The sequence below is a fragment of the Olea europaea genome, chromosome 3 (genome assembly GCF_002742605.1).
Source record: "Olea europaea var. sylvestris chromosome 3, O_europaea_v1, whole genome shotgun sequence".
NCBI lineage: Eukaryota > Viridiplantae > Streptophyta > Magnoliopsida > Lamiales > Oleaceae > Olea > Olea europaea.
Genome location: NC_036239.1, coordinates 3,666,156 through 3,683,283, shown reverse-complemented (window position 1 = coordinate 3,683,283; position 17,128 = coordinate 3,666,156). Strand labels below are relative to the sequence as shown.

Genomic DNA, 17,128 nt, shown 5'->3' with positions numbered 1-17,128 from the left:
TTCCTAAAATATGGATTGTGACTCTTTATGAGCACCAGTGTATAGGCAACTCTTATTCCCTGACCTGTTGAAGCACATTCCTCAATTAACCTCTCTCACGATACTTCAGAAACGGGACGGTGAGGAACCCTTAACGTTGGGGTTCAACCTTTATTAATAAATATTAATTTTAAAAGCGTGATTAAAATTACAATTTATAACATTGACTGAACTTTAATAACTAATTTTCTAACTTTTGATTCGCTGTTTTGTAGACTTTGAAAGTCGAAAGTAAAGTCAGATCACAAGGAAAAAAGCACGCTTTAACTAATGCTACTGTCGCAGTATTCCGTACTCTTCTATTGCTGCATGAATCCCTGTCCCTGCCATTAATGCTCCCTCTCTTAACTCTCACCTCTAAATACACACACACACAATTCCGTGGAGAGAGGCGTGAGGCAGAAAAAACAAAAATGCTTATAGTGACAGTCCTCTCAGACAAGGTGGGGCTCGCGATTATTTTAATTGTTAGCCCCATCTTTAAATGTGAGAGAGTTGTCAACAGTATTGTCAACACCACTGTTCCTATAGCATTCCTTGAGAAAAAACTGGATTCATAATGAATAATGTACATAGTAATTAGGTTTACATACGTGTTAAAAAAAAAAAAAGAGGAAATTTTATTTATTTATTTATTTTTTTATTAAAGAAATTTTGATTTAATTATATTTCACCAGTGTATATAAATTATAATGTACATGTAGTACTATCTATCGGTAATTATGTCATTTCACAATTGAAGAAGGGCTATTAAATGCTTTTCTCTTTGCTTTCATTTTCACTCATTTCTTGAATAGCTTGCAGCCACTTTCTCTGTATTTACGTACATATATATATCTCTATAGCCATTTGCTTGATCCGTTTCATCAGCATTTACTCCTCAGCAGACCCACAGACAGTGAGGAACAGTACTACTCACTGCTGGGGATCTTGGAATTGATTTTCCAAAGACCTATTTGATCGTGAGGAAATTTTCTTATTTCTCTGTCTTGAGAATTTACCCACTCATTAAAAGCCTATCTTCAGCTCTCACTTTAATGAGTCATTTTTTATCCAAAACTTTTGAGCTGACAAAGTGTCTGCTTATCCGCTATTCATTTCTATCCATTTATAATTTAAGTGTTTATAAACGGTTCCAAATATGAATCTAAATTTGGATGAACCACCCGTTGCATCTTGATATAACAGGAAGTACTTCCCTCTAATTGTAGCATAAAAAGTAGAAAATGTGCTGCAATCTTCATACATTGTTTATGCATACCATTCTATCACATCTTTATGCCAACATATTGCCCATCATTAGTCTTCACTGAAGAGAATCTGTCTCTATTGGAAAATTTTGGAAGTTTAAGCTCTTAATCTTATTTACTGTGCAAGAAGTGTTTTATAGATATACTTGAATGGTGGTTCTTGTTTCGTCCCTTTATAGGTCTTCTTCGGTGTGGGAAGAGTTGCAGACTACGATGGACAAACTATCTTAGGCCAGACATTAAACGAGGTCCCTTTAGTCCCGAAGAAGAGAAGCTTGTCATACAACTCCATGGAATTCTTGGAAACAGGTGAGATTAAAATGAATTTTGGCAATTTCGGGGTGACGTTACTTTTTGTAAATATGCTAATTTGATTGCATTCAGATGGGCTGCCATTGCTGCTCAACTACCCGGAAGGACGGACAATGAAATCAAGAACTTGTGGAACACCCATCTGAAGAAGCGTCTGGTTCAGATGGGCATTGATCCCCAGACTCACGAGCCTTCTTCGACCTCTAACGGTTTTCTCAAACAACTCCCTGCGTCTTCTTCTACTCGTCACATGGCACAATGGGAGAGCGCTAGGCTTGAAGCTGAAGCTCGCCTTTCAAAAGAATCACGACTCTTGATCCCATTGTCCGTGGGGAAATCTGATTCTGATTTTTTCCTGCGCTTGTGGAATTCCAAGGTGGGTGATGAATTTCGAAAGTTAGAGAAGGGAGAAGAGAAAACAGCTTGTCAAAGTGCAGTCTCGTCTTCATCAACAAAATGTGAATCCATTTCAGGTTCCAAAACAGAAATGGCACCTGCTGCAGCGGGTTCTTCGGCTGCAGGGAGCAATGAAGATGATGATACAGACTGCAAATCCTACACCGAGGATGTCGTCCCACCATCAGATTCATCTTGCTCCAATGAATTGGAAGATTCATCTGAATCTGCATTACAACTTCTTTTAGACTTCCCTCACAACAATGACATGAGCTTCTTGGGACATAACGATGACTCTAGCTCCATATCGTTTAACTTTTACTAGAAGTTATTACAAATTACTCTCCTGAAGCATATACAAAAATCTGCCCCTCTGAAGGATGACTTTTAAAATTTTGGCTGCTGGTTTTTGTGCATCTCCGGATATGGAGAAATGCAGGGGAGAGTCGATCTACCAATGTATTTGATTATCATTTATGGAGATTGGAGAAAGTTTCTTCTTATTGAAAATTTACTATAGTTTGTTACACGGAATTTGCTTTACTCACAAGTCCAAAGCACCCTAACCACACGAGCAATTGAAAATATATCAATTGCCTTAATAAAACCAACAAAAAAAAAATAATATTACAGGAAAATTAAAACTTTTCCTAGATGATACAATACCACAACTGGAGAAACTTAGCATCCAAAGCATCCAAAACCCTTCTTAGGAGCATGGCCAGTTGCACGGTACTTTGCAGCCATCTCGTCTGTTTTGAGAATTTCTTCCCCGCGTTTGGCTTCGACCATCGCTCTCTTCTCTTCTGCCTCCTTGTGAATCAAAGCTACCTTGTTTCTTACTTTTTCTGCATAATCTGCTTTCTTCTTCTCCAGTTGTTCCTGCCAATATATTGGACTCAAGTCATATAAAACGCAAAACTTCAATATTTCACTAGCACATGAAGCCACCAAGATTCCACTAGAATAGCACATTAATGGGACAAAATTTCAAACTCTTCATTTGCAAATATTTCCCATGTATAATATTATCAAAGATATATGCATTCTGAACTTTTTGAGGATGTTACCTCAATTTTCCTCAGTTGAGCTTCAAGAGATGCTTTCTTGCTGTTCTCCCATGATGAAACCTCTGAGAGCTTCTTTTGGGCTCTGTTCCATCATAAAAAATAAAGTTAAAATCATCTAAAGGTGTCCAAAATATGACGGATTCAATAGATTTCACTAGGAGTGGAATTCGTGAATGGACATTTGTGCCTTTCAACTACCAGATGATGGAGTAGTAATCAAAGAAAACGGAGTCATTTACGATCCTCCTAGAATACATTATGCTGACTGTAATTTTATTTTTTTCAATCATTAGCTTCCTTTGAACAACTGTAATAATATCACATTTCAAGTACAACAATATTAGGTTCAGTGACGTTAGATGATTAGCAAGGAAATACCTACAGCTCAATGTAATTTGGACGGAGGTTTCTTGATCAACTGTTTTACGCATTTAAAGAAATTAAGACTAAACTCTTCTTCCACACAAAGTTATCACAAATTCATGTCCAACCAACAAGCTGGATTTTTACTAATTCCGGGGTTGCGGAAAGTGTTATAATTGTAAATTATGTGGCATGCACATGATGAAAGGAGTCTCCAGTAATTGATTGAACAACAATAATAACAATTGAATTGGGACTAATCAAATTAAACAACTTATTTTGGTAATTTGGCCTCGTTTAATGGCCCATCTTGGCCCCTTTCCCTTCCTCTATACATAGATGAGTCCATTTACACTCAATATAAGTTCGTCTAACTAGTCCATCTCTCTTGCATTCATTCTTATCATTCGAGCAGTTAACTTGATCGTCAAAATGCAAAAGATCGTCAGATTTTATTCTGGGAAGATGTACCCTTGCACCCTAACAATGTGTTCCCGACGGTGTGTTTCAGTGTGCCAGTGATATACAGGTAGACGGATAGGTGGCTGAAATCTGTTAGCCCCTTGATAGGACAGATTTGAGGTCAACAGAAAGCAATACTATAGAAAGAGGCAGATAAGACATACTTGTTCTCCACTTTGCTCTTTTCACTATCCTCCCATGCCTTGACAAACGACAACCTTTTCTCGTCTTCAACCTTTGCAAGAGCAATATCTGAAACATGGACAAGTACCCAAAATTCACCTCGCAAAAGTTAATTATGCAAAAATATATACAATGTTATTATAATGAAATTGCGTGTTCTCATTAAAAATTTTGACATAAAATTTCCATATGACACCCTTACCTAAACACAATTAACTTAAAAAGAAGAAAAATATGAAGAATATCCAAATTCAGGTGTTAATTTTTCAGACTACAAAATCATTGTTTACTAAAATGGTAGAAGTCACGAGCCTACCTCTGTCACGGGATCCTTTCGAGCTTTTCATTGCTGCAGAAGTATCTGGAGCTGCTGTAAAAGTGTGGAAATATAAGTTAGATTTTATGAAGCTTCCCTTCAAGAAAGAAAAAGTAACTTATTTCTTTGAAAAAAAAAAAATAATAATAAATAAATAAAAAAAGAGAGTAAATCTAAAAGTAGTCAAAAGTATTTTTTAAAGATTACCATACTCGTGAAATCTCTAGAATATACACTGCATACATAACTACAGTACTACAATAATACATCAATAGACAATAAACACACATGTATGTTTACTTTGATCGACGACGGCGGTAGCCTTGGAGTCGTCAGGTGGCGGCGGCGGAATAGCAGACTTGTCTTGCCCGACGTCGTTTGGTTTCTCCATCACCGAAGCAAGTGGTGGCTCCGTCATGGTTTCCACCACTGCCGGTTTCTGATTAACAATTTCTGGTGTTGCTGCTGTTGCCATTTCTATATCTCTAATGAAGTTAAATATGATTAAAACTATGAAACTAAAAGATAGTTTCAACTCCCTCACAGATAATCCCAGTTTCTAAATGGCATGCCATTACTATATTTAGATTTTGGCAGTGGCAGAATAAACACACAAACGGTGTATCAAACGTGTCCGTGTATTTTCTGTGTTGGATAGGGTAATGCTTGCGTGTTACACGGTGCACGGTAAGGGCGACTGCATGCACCAATGAACATATGACTTGGTAAAAGCGGGTACGGTAAATATGTACGAATGAGGCGCATGCAAGGCTTTCTTCGTGCCGACAAGTTTGGGGGTGTTTGTATCCATTATTTGTGAATAATGTATTATGGAATAGGAAATGTTGAAATGTGTGGTTAAAAAAGAATGAATTTTTTTTTGATTTATGTGTAATATTATTTTAATGAAAAATGTGTAATTGAAAATGAGTATCATAGAAAAAATAATGTGACTGAATGGTAGACAAACATACTCTTAAATTGGGAACTCTACTTAAATAAAAATCGAGGATCTTATTACATGTATATCAAATTTTATATAATAAGTTACATAATATCACGTGTTACTCTATCATTTGTTAGTTAAAATACAGTCAAATAATATAATTCAAAAATCGAAAATGGTTCTATACTTCATTTGGCTAGAAGATTGAAGACAAATGGATTATCCATCACCCGGCATGAGATCGGTCAGATTCACTCCAAATTGCATATGCATTTTTCATCTTTTATGACGTTTTGCCGAGTCCTCCAACTATTGCTGAACATCAAGTTAGATCTCTAAAATTTTTTATAATTCATGTTCATCCTTCAACTATACACAAACTTTAATTTAGTCCGTCAAACTACTCTGAAACATCAAGTTAGTCATTCAACTAATGCCAAACATCAGGTTAGTCCTCCAACTAGCAATAAACGTCATGTTAGTCATCCTACAATTGTCAAAAATTAATTAGTCCTCCAAATATTCAGAAATATTATGTCAATCCTCCTACTTTAAAACATCAAGTTAGTCCTTTGACTATTTATAAGTGTCATGTTATTCCTCCAGCTATTTAGAAATGTCAAGTTAGCAATCCAACTTTCCTGAAACGTCATGTTACTCCTATAACTATTCATAAATGATGGGCTATTGCTCCAAACATTCACAAACATCAATTTAGCTCTCCAACCATTTCGAAACGTCAAGTTAGTAATATGATTACAATTTTCAAAATGTAAATTTCACTAGAAGTTCCTGAATTTTTAACCTTTCAACATTTGGGTCTTGAACAAAAAGAGCAACTTCAAACTAAAATAGTTTACAATATTTCGTCGTTTAAGTTGTAGCAAACAAAGTGTTCGGCTGGACATGATTGAAAATAAAAAATACAAAGTTTATATTGAATACATAACCTGGATGAAGAGATAAAAATGATAATTAAATTTTGTCGATCTTGAATCTCTTTAATGATCTTGAATTGCATCGTCTTCATTTTCATTTTGTCTAAAATATGGACGAGTTCTTGCTTTGTAATTGTTTTGCGATAATGTATTGCAATGTATGAGGGGGTAGAAAACACAATATGAGAGTTTCCTATATATTCATTAAAAAAATTCAAAAATGTGTTTATAATAACCTAAAATCCTGAAAAACAAGTTTTCAAGACAAAACACCTTGGTCGGGGGTTAACAAACACTACCCTTGTTGTAGTTTTTTATTATTTGTTCTTTGATGCTTGAAACATATGCGCCAAGCCATTAGGTGAAAACCTGCAGATGCACATATGAAATTTGCCGAGCTACGGTTGGCGCTTAGGAGCCAAAATTACACTCAGGCTCTTCAAATTTTAGCTATTGTCCATTTCAATCCTTCAACTCTTGAATTCATCCATTTAGGTCCTCCAACTTCTCAACACGCCCAAATTGATTGTTGAATTTACAAGTTCTTTCACTTTGGTGCTCCAAATTCTGTTTTCTTCAATTTGGTCCTTAAAGTTCCTGAAGTGTCTAAGTTGGTCCCCAAGATTCTAACTTCATCCTTTTTGTCTTTATAACTTTCCAAGTGTTAAACTTGGTCCCCAAAATGTATCAAAACATCCAATTAACTCTTCAATTCTTCCAATCAAATCCTTAAATTTTCGTTCATGAAATTCCACCATTTGAACTCCATATTTCTTCATTTTACTTGATTCATCTCTGGATAGGGATTTTTTCTGAAAAACAATATACACTAGAATGAGTAGATTATGTCCAGTCAAATCAACTTTAAGCAAATTTAAGAGGCTATATAAGTATGTAAAACATACTTTTAAATACTAATATTTTAGAGCTTTGAATGTAAATAGCTATGTGATATCTACCACATAGCTATTTACATTCAAAGCTACAAAATCTTTAGTATTTTGTCTACAAAAGAAAACTACTTAGTGCTTTTTTGATAAATCGTTAATAAATTTTTATCAACTTTTTAACTGGTTACACTTGAATTTTAGCCACACGTTTCATAGGACCAATAATTTTTATCAAGTTTTTAACCATATATTTCATTAAATTTTATCAAAATTTATTAAAACTTTGGCAAACAACATGTATTCATATCTTATTAGATCATGCACAAATACGACATGGCTAGAATAGAATAACTCCATGAATGGAAAACTTCTTATTCTTTTGATGAAGAAGAAACAAGGTAGCCCTAAATCATTGATAAGGGAAATCTCTGTTATGTACAGTGCTGCAGCATCTTGGTTACAACTTCATTTTACATCAAGCATCAGACTAGTGAATATCAAATCCTCCCCCGTTTTTCTCCGGCACCCCTAAAGCTTTCCAGACAACCTTAGAGGCATCAACAATGTTGTTAGGACAAGGAAGCTGATAATCATGGTCTGAATCACAGCCCAGTGTAGAATCACACTCATCGACCACCATTGCATAGACACTCCTCCCATTCCCATAAATAGTAATATTTTTTAAGCACCTCTTCTCATTGTAGAATCACCCCGTTGACAGTGCCACGACTGGCTTATTATCTGAGTGGTGCTTATTGACGGGCCACCACCTTCGCTACCGTCCTTGAAACTGTTGATGGTCCGAATTGCTTTCGTTTTGAAATCTTTGGTGAGAACTTAAATATGTCATAATAATACTTGCCTTCCTCACAACACTCGGAGTCATTCTGATGATTGCATTCCCCTTTATGTAGTTTCTAGCCCTTAATCTTGCCATTTGGTTTGCAGGACTGAGCAGTGAGCATCAACCTCTAAATTCAAGGACGTGATAATCAGAAACAAAATGAGAACTTGAAAATTCTTCATTTTTTCATTCTTTCGGATTGTCCGTGGTTTGCGCTGCAAGTCCGTTGATTCCCAACATATATATAACATGGCACGGCATGAGACAAGACATATGTCAAGTTGTGTAATGTTGGTACCTAGATTAATTCTTAGCTGTTTGCAGAGATGTTTGTCATAAACAAGGGAATCCTGCCCCCAGGGCACATCTCCAAGTGGTAAAAGGAGAGGGTGGAGAAATCCAGCTTTGCTTGAGGTTGTCGCGTCAAGGGTTCGAATCCTGAAATATGGATTTGGCTCTTGAGTAAGTGCAAGTGTACAAGCAGCTTTCCACCCTATGCCCTTGGAGGCATAACCTGCGATTTACCTCCCTCACGATACTCCAGGGCAGGGGCGGTGGGGGACCCTTAAGGTTGGGGTTCAACCTTTTTCATAAACAAGGGAATCCTTGTGAACCTTCACAGAATCCTAAGCTGATCTTCAAATATATCTAAATAATCAAGATGGGGCCCCTATTGAATCTATTGTTAATGAATCGTGTTGGTTGATTCAGCAGAAGAAAATCCAGATGAATGTCCTTTGAGAGAATCCATTATGGTTCAATGGAGGCGAGACAAAATTAAGTGAAAAAACAATTGGTTTGGGTTAAAAATTATGGGCTAAAATTGTAATTTTTTTTAATGTTAAAAATTAAGTGCTTGTTTGGTATAGATTTTGTAAATTAATTTTTTGACCGTTAGAGATAAAATATGTCCTATTTGTGAAATAAAAATTCAAAAATGACGATTAAAATAGTGAAATAACAGCTAAAAAATTGATTTTAATTGAATTTTAAGCTATACCAAACATGCTCTAAGAGTCAATGAGGGCAATTACACCCACAAGGCCCTTAGTGAGTCCGCCGGTTGTCATCAAATCCACAGTAAACTACCTGGAATAAGCATACGACGACAAAAGCCCGGTCCCTTACTTTTTTTCAATGAGTCATCCTTGACAAATGATTGGGCCCAAGCTGTCAAATACGGTATTACTAATATTGATGATTACGAGATTTATGGTTCAAGCCATGCTAACCAGTTAGTGCAGTACTTAATTTCATTGCAATGCAGAAAATTTGCCTTCACAAGAGAAAAGGTTTCTGATTCATCCAAACTAGTACATCCTGAATTAAATTGAATGATATACAAATTTGATATGGATACAAAACAAAATGTAAATAAGGATACTATGAATCTACACCAAGAACTGTACTAAGAAATCTACACCATATAATAAATTTGGCCATTCTTACAAAAATGGTTTTTTCGCCTTTTGACATAAAAAAGGGGACACTTTTGCCAAAAAAAAAAAAAAAATAATAATAATAATAAAATAAAATAAAAATTAATAATAATAAAAATAATAAATAATAAATAAAAATTGGCCAAAATTTTTAACCTACCTCCAAAATTGGTTATAATTTAGAACACCCTTAAACTTTTAAATGAGATGGTTAACGATTTTCTTGAGATTTTTTTATTGCATTTCTTATACGTTTTCAACGAGTTATTCTTGGTTCTCTTGAAATTCTCAGCTATATTATACTCAATATCTTGTGGTTAATAATAACTTATATTTCCATTCACCCAAAAAAAAAAAAAAAAGTACTATCAGCAAGTGAAACGAACATTCTTTATATATAGGTGGACTAGGAAATGAGAAAATTTTCAAGCTATAATTAGAAAACAGGGAAGTAAAATTCTTAAAATGCTTTAATATAAACAAGATCATAACTGCAATTGTGATAAACTATGCTAGGCATTGGACCATGTCGTATGCAAGCACTGCTGTGTAATGTTGATAATCGTGGTCCTCATTACATCCCATAGTAGAATCACATACAATGACTAAAACACTTATTCTTTGGCCCTTAGCACTTACAATAGCGTTGTTAATGTACTTTCGCTTTCCAATATACCATCCCGTCTATAGCACAAAAATATTTAGCAATGACTCAAACTATTAGCCAGCAAACAGATTACATTATTCCAGCAAACAGATTGCACTAGTTAAGCTTCACAGTTTAATGCCATTTTCAGCACATTATTCCAGCAAACAAATTGCACCAGTCAAGCCCCATAGCTCACTGCTATTTCTAGCACATGAATTGCACTATTCAAGCATCACAAAGTGCACCACTTAAGCTCACAACTCACTGTTATTCACCTTTCCTTGTGTTGTAGTATCTCTATTCTATATGTGCTGTAATATCCATTTACAGCATCGTCAAGGAAACACAATAAAATATAGAATATTTTCCTTCATTTCTTCTTTCATCATGGTAACAGAGCATCTCGATCTTTGGGATCTTTGAACACTTTCGCATCTTCACCATGGCAGACACCATGGTCACCATCACACCAGCCCAACTTGTCAGTGATCTCTCTTTACCTTATTTCCTGACTACTGCAGATAATCCGAGTGCTGTTTTGGTCCTAGAATCACTCATCGGTGACAATCATCCCGCATGGCATTGCTCTCAATGCCAAAAATAAACTATTTTTTTGTTGATGAATCCATCAAAAAACCTAAAGATGCATCAATTGCTACACTGTGGGAAAGGTGCTGCAACATGGTTCTCTCGTAGTCGTGGCCATTTAATTCCATTAACAAGTCTCTCTAACGAAGTTTGATCTACTGCCAAAATCCTTCTACTGTATGGACGGACCTAGAACAACGATTTTCTCAAAGCAACAACCCACGCCTATATCGCCTAAAGCGCGATTTCTTTAATCTTCAGCAAGAATCAATGACAGACATCCTATACAATACCATCAAGGGTCTCTGGGATGAATTACATGCCCTCATTAAACCCAGTTCTTATACATGTGCTGCTCGCAAATATGACCAAGGGAAAGAAGAAATCGAACAATTCTTCCAATTTCTTATAGGTCTGAATGAATCTTTTAGCAACATTGGAAGTCAGATTCTAGCCATGGATCTTCTGCACAGTCACCAAAGCCTACGCCATCATCCATCAAGAGGAGACCCAACAATATCTCCATTTCCCGTTGCTTCCTACACCATATAATTCTACCATGGCTATAGCTCGATCTCATCCACCAAATTTCCATAATCGAGCACGAAATGGCAATAAGTGCACAAAGTGTGGAAAAGAGGGTCACCAAAGAGAAGGCTACTTTGAAATTATTGGGTACCTAGCACATTAGGACACCTCCAAACCAAAGCAAAAGAAAGTTACCTCCATAACAAACGCCACAACAAATGTTGTGTCTTGGTCGCCTTCACCTTCTATAGCGATTGCAATTCCTAGCCTCTCAAATGAGCAATATCAACACCTGATGGATATTTTGCAACTTGATCGTTCAAATGACTTCTCTGGCAGCTATAATTCTATCTGTTTTGCAAATAATATGTCGTTGCATCCATGGGTTATTGACATGGGGGCTTCAACCCACGTATCTTGTATAGATCTCTTACCACATGCAATGCATATTACCCCATATTCATAGACACTTACCTTACCCACGGGAGCCACGACTCAAGTCATTCACGTGGGGCATCTCCAATTATCACCCTCACTTCAACTTGAGCACATATTATTTGTTCCTGGTTTCCAATACAACCTTATCTCTGTTAGTTAACTTACCAAAAATTCTTCTTGCTTTGCTTATTTTAAACCCTCTCTTTGTTTATTTCTGGACCAACATATGAGGAAGTTGATTCGAATGGGTGAAGAACGTAGAGGACTTTATCATCTCAAAACCTCATCCCATATTACTCTTTAGCACATCGAATGCAACATTTTTTTTCTGATCATGGTATCATTCATGAGCGTACTTGTGTCGAAACACCTCAACAAAATGGTGTCACCGAACGTAAGCATCGTCATCTCTTGAATGTTGTTCGTTGTTTACGTTTTTAAGCTCATTTACCTATTTTATTTTGGGGTGAGTGCATTCTTACTGCTACATACTTAATCAACCGTACCCCATCAGCATATCTTAATCACAAAACACCATATGAGCTTTTATTCCACAAAAACCCTACTTATAATCATCTTTGTATTTTTGGATGTCTATGTTATGCCCACACATTAAAAGTTCATCGTGATCTCGTGCCTTTCAATGCATTTTTCTTGGCTATTCCCTAAGTAACTCTATCGATCCTGCCTATAACATATTTACAAAAAAAAAATATTTTCCTCTCGTGATGTTCATTTTGTGGAAACTGTCTTTCCTTTTGCTAATCTTAAAACCTATAACCTCACCGAAACCTAAAAAGTTAACAACTCTCCAATAGTCTCACCAGAATTTATACTTATCCTTCATCTTATTTTTCATCTACCTGAAGTAGAGCATCACCCTTTTCCCCATCTATCTGAAGTAGAGCATCATCTTACCACCGATCCTCCTTATGACAATTTGCCTGATTCCTTTCCCAATGATATCATCATAACACCTCTGTCCCCCACTATCTCTACTCATCCACGATGACAAACGACTCATCCAGCGTACCAAGAGGATTACATTTGCTCCAATCTTCCAGGTTCTTCAAGTTCCTCTCATCCTCCAAAAACTTTTTCAGGTACATTTCATTATTTACCTAACCTTATTTCTTATCGTTTATTAAGTCCTAAACACTTTACTTTTCTCACCTCTACTTCCAAACATGTTCATGATCCTCATCTTTACTTCGAAGCTATTATCTTTTCTCATGGGTGGGTTGCTATGGCTGAAGAAATTAAAGCTTTAGAAACTAACCATACTTGGACCCTTGTCTCCCTCTCCCTGGAAAGAAAGCTATTGGTTGCAAGTGGGTTTACAAAACCAAACTCCATGCAGATGGATCCATCGCTCACCATAAAGCTCGTTTTGTTGCCAAGGGTTATAATTAGGTAGAAGGTTTGGACTATCATGACACTTTTGCTCCAATTGCTAAACTTGTCACTCTTCATTGTCTTCTTGCTATAATTGCAGCTAAAAATTGGTTTTTACACCAAATGGACTTCAACAATTCATTTTTTCATGGTGACCTCGATGAAGAAGTATATATGCAACCACCACCTGGTTATTGTCCGAAGATGAAGATGCGTGTTTGTCAGTTACACAAATTCTTATATGGTTTGAAACAAGCCTCTCGCCAATAGTACTTCAAATTGTCTCAAATTCTAACTTTGGCCAACTTTAACCAATCTCATGCTGATCATAGCCTCTTCACCCAAACTAAGGGTATAGTGTTCACAGCAGTCCTTATTTATGTAGATGACATATTGGTTATTGAGAATGACCTTTCCACAATAACTGCTCTCAAGTCTCACTTGACTGATGCTTTGAAAATCAAAGATCTAGGTAACATGAAATACTTTCTTGACATTGAAGCGGCCCACTCCTCTGCTGGGATTTTTTTCAATCAACGAAAATACACTTTGGATATTCTCTCTAATGCTGGCCAGCTTGGCTCTTGTCCTATTTATTTCCCAATGGAGCAAACCCTCAAGCTCAATAACTCGGATGGCAATCTTATTTCTGATCTGGCCCCCTATTGTCGCTTAATTGGCCGCCTTATCTATATGACGATTTCAAGGCCCGACATTGCATTCTCTGTCAATCTTTTGAGCCAGTTCATGCAAGCTCCTTAAGAACCTCATCAACAAGCAACACAACGCTTACTTCGATATCTGAAAGCCACTCTTGGATATGGCTTATTTTTCCCCTCCATATGCAGCTTTCAATTATCTACTTACTATGATTCAGACTGGGCCAGCTACCCTATTACTCAGCGGTTTACCACTAGTTTTGTTATTAAGATTGGTAATAGTCCTATTTCTTGGCAAACAAAGAAGCAAACAACTATGTCCCGCTATTCCACAGATGCCGAGTACCGTGCAATGGCCAACATCTCTTGCGAACTCACATGGCTACGCACTCTTCTTCGTGATCTCACCATCTCTCATCCACATCCAACACTGCTTCACTGTGACAATCGGGCTGCAATTTACATTGCACGCAATCCTGTTTTCCATAAATGAACCAAACACATTGAGATAGATTTTCATCTGGTTCATGAACTCATCCAAGCCGGTCTCATCTCTCCTACCTTTTTGCCCACATCTCAACAACAAGCTAATCTTTTCACCAAGCCTTTAGGTCAAGAATTGTTCACTTTCTTCCGTTCCAAGTTGGGCATTACGAATCTCCATACTCCAACTTAAGGGGGAGTATTAGCCAACAGACATATTACATTATTCCAGCTGACAAATTGCACCAGTCAAGCCCCACATTTAACTGTTATTTCTTGCACACGGATTGCACTATTCAAGCATCACAAAGTGCACCAATCAAGCTCACAGCTCACTATTATTTACCTTTCCTTGTGTTGTAGTATCTCTGTTCTATATATATGTTGTAATCCCCATTTACAGTATCATCAAGGAAACACAGTAAAATATAGAATATTTTCCATCACCTCTTCTTTTATCACAAACATCTTGGTCATTAGACACAAATCTTTAATGGGCATTTTCAAAGATAATCAAAGTTCAATGGAAAATGATTATCGACATAATCACCAATGGTACCTATTGAAAATCAATAGTTGTTAGTGACTCTGATGTTATTATTGAAAATGGCGGTGATCACTAATGAGAAGCCGTCTGTGTCACCCACAAATTTTATTCTTTCTATATATTACTTTGGTTGAGATAAATAGTTTTTATTCTTTCTTTATAACATTACTACTTATATGTTATTTGTGTAACTTTCATTTTATTCCCAACAAATTTCTGGTGAGTATTTATTTTTTTATTAATTTATTTATTGACGATTTTTTCTTTTAAAGATTAAATTTGTTGAACTATTTGTATTGTTCATGTTATTAAGTGAAGAATTGTTTGTAATTGATCCCAGTAGAATGTTTCATAAGGAAAAACAAAGGCAAAATATGTAAATTTTAAAAATTGGAGCCCTCCGGCAAATCGGGGATTAAGGTACCTCCTATTGCTTGAGTCGGCTCTCGCAACATCTCCACCCTTCTTAAAATTGTTATAGGTCAAACCCCTTTGTCTATGTACTTGTCATAGAGATTTCCCTGATTTACAAGAGTCGGAGAAATTTTTCCAGGTTCAATTCTCCAGGGTTGACTTCTTGGAACTCTAAGGAATGAATATTAAAGACCAATAACAGAAGAAATGTTCCTATGCTAACCAAATTCTTTATGCTGAAAACACCAATATAGTGTTGGGAAATTGTTCAAAAATCAAAAGGTGTGGCGTTTGGAATGAAAGGGAGAAAAAACGGATGAAGACCAAAAATTTGGCTTGTGCGGCCGCACGGCTCTCTCCAGGGAAAAAAATCTCCTGTTTAATATAACCATGCGGCCGCACGATATTAATTTGTGACCATTTTTTTCCCATTTTTAGCTGTTGCCAATTCATACTTGGTGACTTTTTAGCTCATGTTTTGACACCTTTTCGTGCATTTGAAGCTTTCTGATAAGTGCATTTTATGCACTTAGTCAGACTACATAATTAGGTTTTTATATCGTCAAATTATCAATTTTTACTTAACTTGTGTTAATTTTCTTTTGTTTTTAGTTATGGACCCGTTTTGAAGCAACTGGAAAAGAAAATAATCAATTGGCTATTACATTGAGTTTGTGGACAAAATCTCGCGGAATAAAAGATGGAGGATCAAAATTGAGGAGAAAATGAAGAGAAGGACCAACTTGCATTACACGAAAGAATTGGGTACACAAAACTTATTGGACTTGGGCTTCTAATTTGTATACAGAATAAGGGCTTTTTTTGTTTAGGTATATGTATACTTGCAGCCGAGAAAAGCCGGGGGGAGTAGACAAAAATTCATAAACACATAGACAGAAAACGGCGAGGAGGAGGCAGCCGTGGGAGGAAATTAGAATCCCTTTTGGGATTATTCAAGTCGGCGGCAAATTGAGAGGAAGCCGGGGCTGAGTTGAATATATTAAATACAAAAGAAAACGACAGGTTGAAGGGAGTGTCGGGGGCTGAATTTATATTATTGGATGCACATAAAACGGCAGATTGAAATTGCAGAATTGATAAAGACGGCCAGCAGCTGACGGTGAATTGGTGGGCTGCAGAGTTTGAATTAAATACATATACACACCCACAAGAAGCCAATATTTGGAAGAGATTAGAGACGCAGAAAACGACAGATTGACGGCGGCTAAAATTAATAAATTTGGAAGCTGAATTGATTATATTATATACAAAACAATTGAAGTAGGCGGCAGCTTTGGACTCTAGTATTGTATTACAAAAGTGAGGGGCCTAATTGGAATAATATATATACTAGATAGAGGACAGCAAACACGAGACGGAGACGGACGGAAGGCAGCGGCTTAAAGGAAAAAATTTCAGATTACTCTTGGAAGGAACTTTGATGTCAATCACGTTCCGTCAATTATTGGTGATGTCGTTCCACTTTTATTTATTTAATTTTGCCGTTATGTTAGGCTAGATCTTTTCATGCTAGGATTTGCGATGAACCTTATATTATGAACCCCTTAATCTTGAATTTTATTTATTTGACGTTAAAACATGTTTTTAATTATTGAATGATTGGCATGGATTTTATTTTCTCTACAATTATAGGCGCAATATTTGTATGAGATTTGTGGCTTGTTTTACTCTCGAGAGATAGAAAATAAGTTAGACATTATGTTAATTGTCGTAAAGTCCGATAGGGGATAGAAATATATCGCTATGTTTTACGTGATCTTTAAGTATTCATAAATCTTTAATACATTTTTATATGTTCGCATCCGTCATAGAAATATAGTCAGATCGCATGTGAAAATAGGTTTAATTCTACTCGAGAGAGATTGTTAAACAAATTAGGAATATTGGTCTTCATAATTGAATCGCGTTGTCAATTTTATAAAATTCGGATTAAAGAGGATTGATATAAGGGGATTTGG

At 36.2% G+C, this 17,128-nt stretch overlaps 2 protein-coding genes and 1 pseudogene across 5 annotated transcripts; 1 reads left to right on the top strand and 2 right to left on the bottom strand.

Moving 5' to 3' along the window:
* The first annotated feature begins 1,083 nt into the window (after positions 1 to 1,083).
* Positions 1,084 to 2,619, top strand: LOC111382658 (transcription factor MYB41-like). Its single transcript, XM_023006692.1, has 2 exons — positions 1,084 to 1,598; positions 1,674 to 2,619. The coding sequence occupies exon 2, from the start codon at positions 1,765 to 1,767 to the stop codon at positions 2,320 to 2,322; it is 558 nt and encodes a 185-aa protein (XP_022862460.1). The 5' UTR covers positions 1,084 to 1,598; positions 1,674 to 1,764; the 3' UTR covers positions 2,323 to 2,619.
* LOC111382633 (remorin-like) lies at positions 2,481 to 4,972 on the bottom strand. 4 transcript variants are annotated; one of them, XM_023006673.1, is made up of 5 exons: positions 4,692 to 4,972; positions 4,392 to 4,445; positions 4,057 to 4,144; positions 3,068 to 3,149; positions 2,481 to 2,879 (listed from the first exon to the last, which is right to left on the bottom strand). In XM_023006673.1, the coding sequence occupies exons 1-5, from the start codon at positions 4,864 to 4,866 to the stop codon at positions 2,679 to 2,681; spliced, it is 600 nt and encodes a 199-aa protein (XP_022862441.1). In that variant the 5' UTR covers positions 4,867 to 4,972; the 3' UTR covers positions 2,481 to 2,678. The 4 variants fall into 4 exon arrangements, with proteins under 4 accessions (XP_022862441.1, XP_022862427.1, XP_022862435.1 ...); XM_023006659.1 differs by having other exon boundaries at positions 4,680 to 4,970; XM_023006667.1 differs by having other exon boundaries at positions 4,392 to 4,442; positions 4,680 to 4,970.
* A 2,668-nt stretch (positions 4,973 to 7,640) lies between these two features.
* LOC111382604 lies at positions 7,641 to 10,483 on the bottom strand (annotated as a pseudogene).
* Positions 10,484 to 17,128: the final 6,645 nt, after the last annotated feature.

What these genes read in the sequence shown, in the direction of transcription:
- LOC111382658 (XM_023006692.1), top strand. Translation starts at nt 1,765, where the DNA reads ATGGGCATTGATCCCCAGACTCACGAGCCTTCTTCGACCTCTAACGGT.
- LOC111382633 (XM_023006659.1), bottom strand. Translation starts at nt 4,866, where the DNA reads ATGGCAACAGCAGCAACACCAGAAATTGTTAATCAGAAACCGGCAGTG. An exon ending in GAAAGGATCCCGTGACAGAG is followed by an intron (nt 4,145 to 4,391) that starts GTAGGCTCGTGA and finishes TCCATGTTTCAG; the next exon opens with ATATTGCTCTTGCAAAGGTT. An exon ending in CTCAACTGAGGAAAATTGAG is followed by an intron (nt 2,880 to 3,067) that starts GTAACATCCTCA and finishes ATATATTGGCAG; the next exon opens with GAACAACTGGAGAAGAAGAA.